Below are 14,311 nucleotides of genomic sequence, written 5' to 3'. Positions count from 1 at the left end.
TCCCTGAATGTGGGGTTAAGATTAATCCAATTTAAAATACTCCATCAGCTACAGTACTCCTCTGTCAAGCTGGCTTAATTTGTGGAGAGCTGCACTGGGAAATGTCTGACATGTCATGCCGACAATGCAAGTGCATATCATACGTACTGGTCCTGGCCCCTGGTGGCACAATTCTGGGACGAGGTGGCAGAGATCCTGGAGGAGATCACTTCTATCCCTGCTTCCCCTTCGCCACTAAAATACCTGTTTGGTGATATAGGTAAAGTGGCAGAAACAACTAGACGACTATTTAATGTGGCATGTATAGTTGCCGGAAGTAAATGAATGCACCCCGGAAGGATGATTTTCTTAGAGAACTCACCATCGTGAATGAGTGTGAAGCACAATTTGTGTTGACTGTGTCTACAATGTGCCGCTCTACAGACATCTGGGCCCCCTTTAGAAGCTACCTCTGTAATATGTTGTCGAATAATGACTTCACCCCCCCGACTACTCCATGAAAAGAAAAACAATGTTTGTTGTGCTCTAAATGTCATCGTGTTGTAATGATGGAATTATGCTGCTGATGTTGTGATGCTTTGTTCCGTTGTGACTCTCTTTACCATAAAGTTTGAAAAAATAAAAAAATAAAATAAAGAGGCCAATCTGACCTTCAGAAAAGCCAAGAGATGCGTATAATCAGAGCACTCTTTGAAACAATTGCAAATAATGTATTTTCTTTATTTCAGTTACTTCGTTTGTGATTCCATTATCTATAACCATTGGCCACACAGTACTGATGATATACTCCTTCAATGCACAGGTGCCCATCTGTCATCCTAAAAGGGTTAACAATGAGATGGGCAGGGTTCACAGAGCTAGCCAGTGATCTGACTCTGCAAAGTGCTGTAATCCTGGGAATACTCTGACCCTGAGAAGTGCTGGGACCCTGCCGCATGCTCTGACCCTGTGAAGTGCTGGGACCCTGCTGCATGCTCTCACCCTGTGAAGTGCTGGAACCCTGCCGCATGCTCTGACCCTGTGAAGTGCTGGGACCCTGCTGCATGCTCTGACCCTGTGAAGTGCTGGGACCCTGCTGCATGCTCTCACCCTGTGAAGTGTTGCAACCCTGCCGCATGCTCTCACCCTGTGCAGTGCTGGAACCCTGCTGCATGCTCTGACCCTGTGAAGTGCTGGAACCCTGCCGCATGCTCTGACCCTGTGAAGTGCTGGGACCCTGCTGCATGCTCTCACCCTGTGAAGTGCTGGAACCCTGCGGCATGCTCTGAACCTGTGAAGTGCTGGGACCCTGCTGCATGCTCTGACCCTGTGAAGTGCTGGGACCCTGCTGCATGCTCTGACCCTGTGAAGTGCTGGGACCCTGCTGCATGCTCTCACCCTGAGAAGTGCTGGGACCCTGCTGCATGCTCTGACCCTGTGAAGTGCTGGGACCCTGCTGCATGCTCTCACCCTGAGAAGTGCTGGGACCCTGCTGCATGCTCTGACCCTGTGAAGTGCTGGGACCCTGCTGCATGCTCTCACCCTGAGAAGTGCTGGGACCCTGCTGCATGCTCTGACCCTGTGAAGTGCTGGGACCCTGCTGCATGCTCTCACCCTGTGAAGTGCTGGAACCCTGCTGCATGCTCTGACCCTGTGAAGTGCTGGGACCCTGCCGCATGCTCTGACCCTGTGAAGTGCTGGGACCCTGCTGCATGCTCTGACCCTGTGAAGTGTTGCAACCCTGCCGCATGCTCTGACCCTGAGAAGTGCTGGGACCCTGCTGCATGCTCTGACCCTGTGAAGTGCTGGAACCCTGCCGCATGCTCTTACCCTGTGAAGTGCTGGGACTCTGCTGCATGCTCTGAACCTGTGAAATACTGGAACCCTGCTGCATGCTCTAAACCTGTGAAGTGATGGAACCCTGCTGCATGATCCAACCCTGTGAAGGGCTGGGACCCTGCTGCATGCTCTGACCCTGAGAAGTGCTGGGACCCTGCTGCATGCTCTGACCCTGTGAAGTGCTGGGACCCTGCTGCATGCTCTCACCCTGTGAAGTGCTGGAACCCTGCTGCATGCTCTGACCCTGTGAAGTGCTGGGACCCTGCCGCATGCTCTGACCCTGTGAAGTGCTGGGACCCTGCTGCATGCTCTGACCCTGTGAAGTGTTGCAACCCTGCCGCATGCTCTGACCCTGAGAAGTGCTGGGACCCTGCTGCATGCTCTGACCCTGTGAAGTGCTGGAACCCTGCCGCATGCTCTTACCCTGTGAAGTGCTGGGACTCTGCTGCATGCTCTGAACCTGTGAAATACTGGAACCCTGCTGAAAGCTCTGACCATGCGAAGTGCTGGGACCCTGCTGCATGCTCTGACCCTGTGAAGTGTTGCAACCCTGCCGCATGCTCTGACCCTGTGAAGTGCTGGAACCCTGCCGCATGCTCTGACCCTGTGAAGTGCTGGGACCCTGCTGCATGCTCTCACCCTGTGAAGTGCTGGAACCCTGCTGCATGCTCTGACCCTGTGAAGTGCTGGGACCCTGCTGCATGCTCTCACCCTGTGAAGTGCTGGAACCCTGCGGCGTGCTCTGAACCTGTGAAGTGCTGGGACCCTGCCGCATGCTCTGACCCTGTGAAGTGTTGCAACCCTGCCGCATGCTCTGACCCTGTGAAGTGCTGGAACCCTGCCGCATGCTCTGACCCTGTGAAGTGCTGGGACCCTGCTGCATGGTCTCACCCTGTGCAGTGCTGGAACCCTGCTGCATGCTCTGAACCTGTGAAGTACTGGAACCCTGCAGAAAGTTCTGACCCTGTGAAGTGCTGGAACCCTGCTGCATGCTCTGAACCTGTGAAATACTGGAACCCTGCTGAAAGCTCTGACCATGCGAAGTGCTGGGACCCTGCTGCATATTCTGACCTTGTGAAGTGCTGGGACCCTGCTGCATCCTCTGACCCTGTGAAGTGGTGGAACCCTGCTGAAAGCTCTGACCCTGTGAAGTGCTGGGACCCTGCTGCATGCTCTGACCCTGTGAAGTGCTGGAACCCTGCGGCATGCTCTAAAACTGTGAAGTGATGGAACCCTGCTGCATGCTCTGACCCTGTGCAGTGCTGGAACCCTGCTGCATGCTCTGAACCTGTGAAATGCTGGAACCCTGCTGCATGCTCTGAACCTGTGAAGTACTGGAACCCTGCGGAAAGCTCTGACCCTGTGAAGTGCTGGAACCCTGCTGCATGCTCTGAACCTGTGAAATACTGGAACCCTGCTGAAAGCTCTGACCATGCGAAGTGCTGGGACCCTGCTGCATATTCTGACCTTGTGAAGTGCTGGAACCCTGCTGCATCCTCTGACCCTGTGAAGTGGTGGAACCCTGCTGAAAGCTCTGACCCTGTGAAGTGCTGGGACCCTGCTGCATGCTCTGACCCTGTGAAGTGCTGGAACCCTGCGGCATGCTCTAAAACTGTGAAGTGATGGAACCCTGCTGCATGCCCTTACCGTGTGAAGTACTGGGACTCTGCTGCATGCTCTGAACATGTGAAGTGATGGAACCCTGCTGCATGCTCTGACCCTGTGAAGTGCTGGGACTCTGCTGCATGTTCTGACCATGTGAAGTGCTGGAACCCTGCTGAAAGCTCTGACCCTGTGAAGTGATGGGACCCTGCTGCATGCTCTGACCCTGTGAAGTGCTGGAACCCTGCTGCATGCTCTGAACCTGTGAAGTGTTGGAACCCTGCTGCATGCTCTTACCCTGTGAAGTGCTGGGACTCTGCTGTATGCTCTAAACCTGTGAAGTGATGGAACCCTGCTGCATGATCCAACCCTGTGAAGGGCTGGGACTCTGCTGCATGCCTTGACCATGTGAAGTGCTGGAACCCTGCGGCATGCTCTGAACCTGTGAAGTGATGGAACCCTGCTGCATGCTCTTACCCTGTGAAGTGCTGGGACTCTGCTGCATGCTCTGAACCTGTGAAGTGATGGAACCCTGCTGCATGCTCTGACCCTGTGAAGTGCTGGGACTCTGCTGCATGCTCTGACCATGTGAAGTGCTGGGACTCTGCTGCATGCTCTGACCTTGTGAAGTGCTGGAACCCTGCGGCATGCTCTGAACCTGTGAAGTGATGGAACCCTGCTGCATGCTCTGACCCTGTGAAGTGCTGGGACTCTGCTGCATTCTCTGACCCTGTGAAGTGATGGAACCCTGCTGCATGCTCTGACCCTGAAAGCCTGGGCAACCCCAAAGTGCTGGAAATCTTATTGTATAGTGAGCCAGAAAATGCACTGTTCACCCAGAACGCCTCTGTTTATCTGAAAGTGCTGTGATTGTCAAACGTGCTGTGCCCCACAAAATTACTGTGAAGCCTAAAACTGCTGTACACCCCAAAAACAATGTGAACTCCAAAAGACATGTGAACCACAAAAGGGCTATGCACCCAGAAAAAGTGATGGGCACCCGATAAGTGATGTGAACGCCAAACTTGTTGGGACCCTCAAAATTCATGTAGACCCTTGAGAAGCTCAGCAGGCCAGTTAAAGTTGAGCTTATGGGTAGGAAGGTCTGTTACATGGCAAATGTGATCAATTCTGAAGCGAATTGCAACCCTGTAGGGCAGAATCAAAAGCTTATGAAAAAAAAACAAAACTGGTGTGACCACATGAGAAAGCTGTGACCCTGAATGACTTATTATGAAGTCGGGGAAAAATGAACTCTTATTCAGGCCTGGTGTCTACGTCACAAGAGTGGTGAGAGTTTTTGGGGGCCCCTTGGATCAGGAATGGAAAGTTGCAGCTGAATTGAGACCACGCAGGACCCTAAATGAAAGCTCACACATTGCTCTGCTATTGGCTCGCTCCCAAAGCTTGAAGCAATGAATAGAGTTGCAGAGAGTCTCCCAAAATCATAATGGAAAGGTTGAAACTCTACTGAGTATCCTTTGAACCATGGGCAGAAGATCAAATTTGTGCCGAGTCCCCACTTAATCATGGATGAAAAGTAAGGCTGAGAAAGTCTATTTGAACAACTTAAACGTTTGAAAAAACGTATTGCAAATCACGACCAAATCTCCCAAAAGAATACTGTGACGTATTGCCATCTGACGAGGGTGTAGAAGCCATGTCCTTTTTAAAACACTTTTATTAAACTAATAAAAATGAAACAGGTAATTTAATCTCAGGAAGGGAAATCTGCTAACCAGATCTCCCTTTCATAAGTTCCAAGCAAAAAGCATAGTGTACACCTGTGCCCTCCTGGATCAGTATCCTGACCTGCAGCGCCTGCTCTCCAGTGGCATGGAGCAGGTTCAGGGGTCATAGGTGCCCATTTGACATCTGCAGTGATAGCCAAGTCTCTGCAGCGCAGCACGAGCTGCATTTAAGACATGAAAACCTGCTCACAAAAGCACATAACTATAAGAGTTCCTATCCTGGTGGCACGTTAACATGTACATATAAGCCATAATTGAGTTTGAGGTATGGTGGCTAGCATCTCTCATAATTATCCAAGCCACATTTGATATCACATATGTCGTCCCTGTGAGCCCAGCTCAGCTGTAAAAGGTTTATGTGCATTCCCCCCATTCTGTCTCTGCTGCTCCCAGCAAGATTGTAGCCTTGGGGTTGCCTCTCTTTGATCCCTTGAGAGGGCAGGTAACACTCACTCCAGAAAGACAGCCACTCCATATGAAACTGTACTGGAACAGAAATCAAATGGGAACACCATTAACACAAGGACTCACTACATACCGGGTGATGCATATCAAAAAGGACCTTTGATGCTATTGACAAGTGAAGGGGCATGGTTACTGTAAGCAGAGGGAGCTCAGCCCAGCTGGAGGAAGCTTCCAACATTTTGTTTTCACTCTTTACCCCTGTTCCTTCCTGTCCCCTCCACTTCCTTTAGCACAATGCACGGTGGGCTTGATGTCAGCAGACAAAGTCCATTTGCTTCAAGAACATGGATGGGTCCTTAAAGCAGTCTTGCTTTTATCCCATCGCCTGTAGACTTTTGCCTTTGAAAGAAGGTGTCTCAATCCTTCTTGCATTCACTATGGAACAAACACCTAAGGAAGAATTCACTGGACCTTTGTTGAGTGAATTCACACTCCAAAACTCTCTGCCAGAGGTGCAGACTGAGTATCCAAAGCAGGGGCAAGCTCTGCCCTCTAACCATCCAGAGAGCACATTGTGGTGACCTCCTAATGGGCAAGACCTGCATCTCTGCCAGCCAAACCGCTGGCCATGGCCTCACTGTTTTGAAGGACCCCTGGAAGTGTGTGCCAGTCTCCCCCATGGTGGAAGCCTGAGAATAAGGACTACATTTATCCTGGAGTCCCTGAATTGGGGCTCACAGCAACCTTAATGTCAAGACAGCCAGGATCCCTGTGTTTTACCGCTACAAGGTGTGATTCGAGCCGTTTGAACCAGCAGGACCATCCTGAGATGCCTTTGGCACTTGACCAATCACCATCCCACCGCACCAGCTAAGCGACCAATCACCATTGCAGCGCGCCAGCTAAGTGCATCATTGCCACGGCTTAATTTTGAAGCTCATTGTTGCACCGCCTGACTTTGAAGCGCCTTTCAAACTGGCAGAGTGTTTGTTGCCGATCTTCATCAACAGTCAACCAGACCCTGGGGGATCCTTCCAACTGCAACCTTCAAATGCTGCCCCACAGTCGCACGACTCAAACTGCACACATTCAGTCACTCACCAGCATCTTCAATGTCGAGCTGACTATCGAACCGACCTTGGTGCCCCTCACGATCTGCACTGCGCTAAACACCTCTTCGAGCCGCCAGCACTTCGCTACTGATCTTCATCGCCAGTCGAACTGACCCTGGTGGCCTCATCGAACCACGACCCTCGACGCTGCCTCAGTCCTCATGTCGCATTCCAGCCACCAGCATCTTTACTGTCAAACCAACTCTGATGACCCTCATGATCCGCACTTCCGCGAACTACAATGAACTGTAGCTCCACCACGTCTCGACACCTGCTCCTTGTCTCGAACAATTCGACCAAAGCCTTTGAGCCTGATTCGAACTGCACAAATGGTACAGAGAAGCCTGGTTTGATGCCATTGAACCGCCAAGCACAGCAAAAGGTATTACTGACTGATAGCTGCTCCCTGTGTCCTTGTTTGGGCCATAGGGACCGGTTATGTCACTTTAATCCATTTTTGTGTTTAAGAACATATCCTTTTAAGAACATTGTGGTTATTACTTGCCTTTCATTCCTGATTCATTACCCAGAGTGTTACATCCTGCTATCTGTGCATATTCTGTGTTCTTTCCTCAGGGGTGGGTTTTGTGCAGTGTTCTCTATTTAGTTATTTTTTCAGACAGTGTGTTTAATTAAAGTATATTTTTTTTATAAAACCTTGTGGACATTCCCTTTATTTTAGACTGTTATGCTTTGCTGTTTGGGTTGCTAGTGAGTCACATTCCCACCCTTCTTGAGAGTATAGTTTTCCCTAGGCCCACATTACCACAAAAGTTGAAGGAGATATATTGCTTAGCTGTGCCTGTTTTACCTTCATGATTGGGATCGCTCTTGTTTTGTAGCAGGGTGAGGGCTGGGTAGGCGCTTTAGCCACTGCTCATCCTTGTACTCCTGTAGGGTAGAAGTCATTTAATCACAACCACCCTGATAAAGTAAACTGGGGACCCGAATAGAAGGTCGTGTAGATCCTTGCACTGTGTGCGATAAAGAAAGTGCGGAAAGGATGGAAAGAGGTGGAGGAGAACTCGTTTCTTGGTTCCTCATACCGATTGAGACAGAAACAGTCAAAATGACTAATACCTTTTGCTGTATCTTGACAAACATGTAGAATGTGATCCTCATCTTGGCAAACCACATTTTATTATGTTGTAATAGAAACTGAAAACTCTTTACTTGACTATCTTGTGACCTTCATTGTGCGATGCAGAACACTAGCTAGCAAGAAACACAGCAATGTGCAGAGTATTTTATGCATTACTTCTTTATTCACTGGTAATACTTTAATACTGGCAACAGATGGGAGTGCAGTGTCCCAGAGTTCCGCTGTGCACATATCCCGCCGGCCTACTTACTTTGTGGGGTGGCCGATAACGCGAGCAGGGCAGGGGGAGGGTATAGATGCTGGGCTCCTCTGGCATGAAGGAGCAGGAGAGGAACACTGGGTTCCTGCTCTCCTCCCAGGCTTGTCCAGTTCCATGCAAATGGTGTGAGCCCCCCGGTATTTGATGGCAATACCTGGCAGTTGATGGAAATTGCCGGGTAAATATCGGCACTACTGGCCAGCTTGTGTGAGCACCTGGGCAAATGATGGAAATACAGAGCAAATGGTGACAGTACCTGGGTAAATCTTGGCAGGACCTGGCAAAAGCTACACGTACCTGGACATGTAATTCCAATACAGTGCAACTGTGTGATTATATGGGCACATATTAACACATGGTTAAAGCTGCCCATGTTGTGCATAGGATGTGAGTTCTGCTATATGGGTGAATGGATCAACAGATCAGCCAAGACTTAAAATATGTTCAAGGATCTTTCTTAGGGGAAGTATTTACAGACATGGCCCAACTCAAACATCGGGTACTGCCCAAAAGAAAGTATAATGGTTGATGGTTCCAAGGGTTGGTTCCCTGTCTCGGGATCGAATATGTCCTTTCCACAGGATGCAGCCACCCACGCTCTCCTGGCTCTTGAGGTAAAGGTCAATGAGCAAAGTTCCACAGGGTTTTCCTCGCTGCTTTTCTATTGGGGGTCTCCAGGAGTTCACAGACCCTTTCATAGTCATCTACTAGCAGGCTTTCCTGGGACCCGACCCCATGACTCTACACATCCTTCAAGTGCCCACTTAGGCAGCACTGCTCCTCCCAGCACATGTGCGGGTTGGCCAGGCGAGTGGCAGAAGTGTCGCTCTCGACTGTCTTTACCTGGGAGCCTACACCTTTCGCCCAGTTCCTCTCTGAACTATCATTGAGCTCCATGACTCCAGCTGGAACCCCCTCCCGCCACCTGGGCCTGTTTAAGGCCTGATCTGGCCCTCCTGAACCTACCTGCTCTAGCTGCCTGCACTCTTCCCAGACCTTTGCCTTGCTGAGCAGCGCTAGGACAAAAGCCTGGCCTGGTCTCATAAGCCTAACGCTATCTCCTTCTTCCTCCAGCCCTTGTCATAGGGTAGGTATTCCTCCTCACCTTGTTCTGCGTCTTCTCGAAGTCCCCCCCCAATATAATACTTCCCCTCCTCTCTGATATTCTTCACCCCAAAAGTCCCTGCTATCACCAAGTTTTTCGGGTCTAGATGTTACCTCTTCCTGGTTAATGGCCTCCTTATCTTCCTGCTCTACTATTACATTCATCTTCTCCTTTTCAGTTACCACTTCTTTCACTTCTATTCCTGCCACATTCTCATTAGTTGCTACCACCTCTATCACCCCTGCCACCTCCTTCACCCCTCAGTTGTCATCACCTTCTGTTTAACTCACACCACCTCCTGCTTCACTGTTGCCACCTCTGGATGCATTGACACCACCTCATCACCTTTACCTGTTGCAGCCTTTGGCTTAGCATCCACTGCCTCACCACATCAAATGGTCTACCCTGCTCTGTTCTTCTCACTGCCTCCTCTTTACCACCTTGCACTGTTCTTCATACTGAGCCTAGAGACCTTTGGATAGCATGCATGCATTGGATGGGATGCAGAATAACTCCAACACCAAATAATCGAACCAGCTCAGGAAGATGGCAAAGTTTGCTGTTTTAATATGAATTATCTAAAACAGGGAGTTGCAATGGCCATCAACGGACATTTGCTCGAGTCTCTCAGTACATTTCACAAAAAAGCACATATTTATACTAAAAATTCATCATAAGTGATGTCATACTACGTGGCAAATAAGAAAAACCTATGATGGGTTGTGATTCATTCAAGGGGAACATCTAAGTATACTTTCTATAAGGGGTGAGGTTGTGATTGAATATCTACTGTCAGATGGACAACTTGTGCCCTCCTCTACTGCAAGTCATCTTCAACACTTATTAAGTACACAGTATATTATTGGCACTTAAACTATAAGGCTCTTTGTTATATGGCCCTCTACAATTGGTTGACATGCTCGTGCCATGTCTGGAAAATTCGGCTCATTTAGCAGCACGCAAGCTCACACCCAAGTGCCAGGAGGTGGACATGACTTTACCTCCCCACCTAATTAGCCCAACATCTCTCATCACCCATCCCTTCTGCCATGCAGATTGTCTTTGAACTTGGCCTTGCAGTATATTCTTGTCTCTGGGAATATAAGGGAATATCAGATATCATGAATTTCAGCCCCAGAAGTCTCCTCTAGCGGTTTGTGTCCAGTACTGGAGGCCTCATCTGGAGTATTGTAAAGGCTTCGGAGGCCTTATCTGTAGCATTCTCTGTAGATCAGGAAGCCTGGCCTGGAGTACTCAGAGATCATGAAGTTCAGCCCCAGAAGACTTATCCAGTGGCTTGTGTCCAGTACTGGAGGCATCATCTGGAGTACTGTAAAGGCTTCTGAGGCCTTATCTGTAGCATTCTCTGTAGATCAGGAAGCCTGGCCTGGAGTACTAAGAGATCATGAAGTTCAGCCCCAGAAGTCTTATTCAGTGGCTTGTGTCCAGTACTGGAGGCCTCATCTGGAGTATTGTAAAGGCTTCTGAGGCCTTATCTGTAGCATTCTCTGTAGATCAGGAAGCCTGGCCTGGAGTACTAAGAGATCATGAAGTTCAGCCCCAGAAGTCTTATTCAGTGGCTTGTGTCCAGTACTGGAGGCCTCATCTGGAGTATTGTAAAGGCTTCTAAGGCCATATCTGTAGCATTCTCTGTTTATCGGGAAGCCTGGCCTGGAGTACTCAGAGATCATGAAGTTCAGCCCCAGAAGTCTTATCCAGTGGCTTGTGTCCAGTACTGGAGGCCTCATCTGGAGTATTGTAAAGGCTTCGGAGGCCTTATCTGTATCATTCTCTGTAGATCAGGAAGCCTGGCCTGGACTACTCAGAGATCATGAAGTTCAGCCCCGGAAGACTTATCCAGTGGCTTGTGTCCAGTACTGGAGGCCTCATCTGGAGTATTGTAAAGGCTTCTGAGGCCATATCTGTAGCATTCTCTGTTTATCAGGAAGCCTGGCCTGGAGTACTCAGAGATCATGAAGTTCAGCCCCAGAAGACTTATCCAGTGGCTTGTGTCCAGTACTGGAGGCCTCATCTGGAGTATTGTAAAGGCTTCAGAGGCCTTATCTGTAGCATTCTCTGTAGATCAGGAAGCCTGGCCTGGAGTACTCAGAGATCATGAAGTTCAGCCCCAGAAGACTTATCCAGTGGCTTGTGTCCAGTACTGGAGGCCTCATCTAGAGTATTGTAAAGGCTTCTGAGGCCATATCTGTAGCATTCTCTGTTTATCAGGAAGCCTGGCCTGGAGTACTCAGAGATCATGAAGTTCAGCCCCAGAAGACTTATCCAGTGGCTTGTGTCCAGTACTGGAGGCCTCATCTGGAGTATTGTAAAGGCTTCAGAGGCCTTATCTGTAGCATTCTCTGTAGATCAGGAAGCCTGGCCTGGAGTACTCAGAGATCGTGAAGTTCAGCCCCAGAAGACTTATCCAGTGGCTTGTGTCCAGTACTGGAGGCCTCATCTAGAGTATTGTAAAGGCTTCTGAAGCCTTATCTGTAGCATTCTCTGTAGATCAGGAAGCCTGGCCTGGAGTACTCAGAGATCATGAAGTTCAGCCCCAGAAGTCTTATTCAGTGGCTTGTGTCCAGTACTGGAGGCCTCATCTGGAGTATTGTAAAGGCTTCTGAGGCCATATCTGTAGCATTCTCTGTTTATCGGGAAGCCTGGCCTGGAGTACTCAGAGATCATGAAGTTCAGCCCCAGAAGACTTATCCAGTGGCTTGTGTATAGTACTGGAGGCCTCATCTGGAGTATTGTAAAGGCTTTGGAGGCCTTATCTGTAGCATTCTCTGTAGATCAGGAAGCCTGGCCTGGAGTACTCAGAGATCATGAAGTTCAGCCCCAGAAGTCTTATCAAGTGGTTTGTGTCCAGTAATGGAGGCCTCATCTGGAGTATAGTAAAGGCTTCTCAGGCCATATCTGTATCATTCTCTGTAGACCAGGATGCCTGGCCTAGAGTACTCAGAGATCATGCATTTCAGCCCCAAAGTCTTATCCAGTGTCTTGTGTCCAGTACTGGAGGCCTCATCTGGAGTACTGTAAAGCCTTCTGAGGCCATATCTATAGCATTCTCTGTTCATCGGGAAGCCTGGCCTGGAGTACTCAGAGATCATAAAGTTGAGCCACAGACATCTCGTCTAGCTACTTTTATCTAGTACTGGAGGCCTCATCTGGAGTATTGTAAAGGCTTCTCAGGCCAAATCTGTAGCAGTGTGTCCTTTTTTGGAGACTGCATGTCTTTTTTTGCATCTAGAATAGCGGCCACATCTCTTGAAATGTGAGCAGTGCTGGAGCCCTCATTTGGAGTATTAGGTGCCGTGCATCTGAAAATGCGAAGACTCGGCCAGGGATTGGCACGGGGCCGTCTGCATACTGTGCCGAAGATAAAGCTGGAGACCATGTAACCTCCATCAGGATCTGAAGGCACAAAACAGAATGGAGCTGATCACGAAGTCAATTGGAGAGAAGGTATAAATAATGTTTGGGTTGCGCTGTGGCCTGCTGGCCAGTAGAGAGCAGCAAAGGGCTGGCGAAAAAGCAAAAAGGAAAAGTGATGCATTGCCAAAATGCTTATCCTAGGGTCAGAAGCCAGGACACTCCCCACACCGCCCCCGGGGGCCTGCTGTATGCAAGGGGATTACTCCGAACCTAGAATGGGATGCCAAGCTAGAAGCCAAGCAGAGATAGCCCTGCGGCAGCAAGCATGTGAGTACCCGATGGAGGCCGGGGAGCTGGGTGTTGGAGGAGCTGGGGTTGGATCAGCCCAGGCACAGAGGCACTGAGCCAGGCCCGTCCACTGTCCCGTCTCCAGGCTGCATGCTTTACCCATGAATGCTCAATCCCACCGTGCCTGTGCCTATGCGGCCTGCCGGTCCCCCTGCCTATTGTCCTAGTTTCCAGCTCTGTCTTTACTTTCACAGGTGAGGTCTATGCCAGGCCGCTTTGGTCACTGGTCTTCATTTCATCCGTAGGGAACGAAGTTCAATGTATTTACCCCCCTTCTGTACACATGCCCCGCAACACTCTCCGGGCGCAGTGCTCCACTTCTCCCCGGAGTGGTTCCTCCAGTCCTGGTTTTCACATTCCTATTTTTCTATTCTGAGTTTCACATCAGCTCTGGACTACAAGTCCCAGCATGCAAACACTGTTATGTTTGGATCAGCTATTGACTACTGCCTGACACGGAAAAACGTATATTTGAGGTTGTGGGTGTGCGTGTGTGTGTGTGTGTGTGTGTGTGTGTGTGTGAGAGAGAGAAAGAGAGAGAGAGAGAGAGAGAGAGATATCAAAGCTTTGATTCCCAGTCGGACCGTCTATTTAGTTTGCCCTCTTTGAGATAAATTAATTGACGATCTAGCTAATGGGGTTCAACATTTTCCAGCAGTGGGTGGCAGCTGTCAAGTGGCCATGTGGCCATGTGTCATGTTTGGGGAAAGGAAATGTAAAGGGCCCAGAATGTGCGCTGAGGTGTGCATGGCACGCGCCCGGTGGCAGCTGGCATAACGCCAGTGTGAAACGTTATCTGTGAATCTCGGCCTTAGTTCCTTCCCAATGCACCTGGGCAGCGACTGCACATACGCCGCTCGGCCAGACTTGTGCAATCGGGGTGCAGCCGTAGGGGGCGATGGGAGTGGAGTGAGCAGGAGGGACGAGCTTCATTTACTTTTGGGAGAGGCAGTCATACAATTCACAGCCTAAGAATGTGAAGGCCATTCCATATTTCTTTGGAACTCAAACTACTTCCATACTTCCATGCTTAAAAAAAATGGGAGTTAATAACTTTAGTGATGTGAAACATTAAAGAGAGTTATTGGGCGAGAAGGCAGGTCGCATTCTCCTGCCTCCTGCTTTTTAAGTCTGAGACCAAAACGTACAGCAAACAGGATCCCCCAGATCATACCAGTGAGAGATTCCATCTGGCCCTATGTGAATCCCTAGATCATATCATTGAGAGTTCCATCTTCCCCTATGTGAATCCCTAGATCATATCAGTGAGAGATCCATCTTCCCCTATGTGAATCCCTAGATCCCACCAGTGAGGGATTCCATCTGGCCCTATGTGAATCCCTAGATCATATATTGAGAGATCCATCAGCCCCTATGTGAATCCCTAGATCATACCAGTGAGGGATTCCATCTGCCCCTATGTGAATCCCTAGA

General features: G+C 49.6%; 3 protein-coding genes across 3 annotated transcripts in view; 1 reads left to right on the top strand and 2 right to left on the bottom strand.

The window, feature by feature from the left end:
- Positions 1–748: 748 nt before the first annotated feature.
- On the bottom strand, positions 749–1,873 carry LOC138579854 (repetin-like). Its single transcript, XM_069650085.1, has one exon. It carries the CDS (start codon positions 1,871–1,873, stop codon positions 749–751), a length of 1,125 nt encoding a protein of 374 aa, XP_069506186.1.
- A 1,155-nt stretch (positions 1,874–3,028) lies between these two features.
- Positions 3,029–3,421, bottom strand: LOC138579853 (variant surface antigen D-like). The gene has a single exon (XM_069650084.1). The coding sequence runs from the start codon at positions 3,419–3,421 to the stop codon at positions 3,029–3,031; it is 393 nt and encodes a 130-aa protein (XP_069506185.1).
- A 9,323-nt stretch (positions 3,422–12,744) lies between these two features.
- Positions 12,745–14,311, top strand: part of C1R (complement C1r) — a 188,524-nt gene continuing 186,957 nt past the window's right edge. The window contains exon 1 of the mRNA XM_069650606.1: positions 12,745–12,856. Within this exon, the coding sequence (XP_069506707.1) occupies positions 12,855–12,856 (2 nt within the window). The 5' untranslated portion in view covers positions 12,745–12,854. The remainder of the gene's footprint in view (positions 12,857–14,311) is intronic.

This window comes from Ambystoma mexicanum, chromosome 3p (assembly GCF_040938575.1).
Source record: "Ambystoma mexicanum isolate Mex_15411 chromosome 3p, UKY_AmexF1_1, whole genome shotgun sequence".
Classification (NCBI taxonomy): Eukaryota; Metazoa; Chordata; class Amphibia; order Caudata; family Ambystomatidae; genus Ambystoma; species Ambystoma mexicanum.
This window is presented reverse-complemented; position numbering and strand designations above follow the sequence as displayed.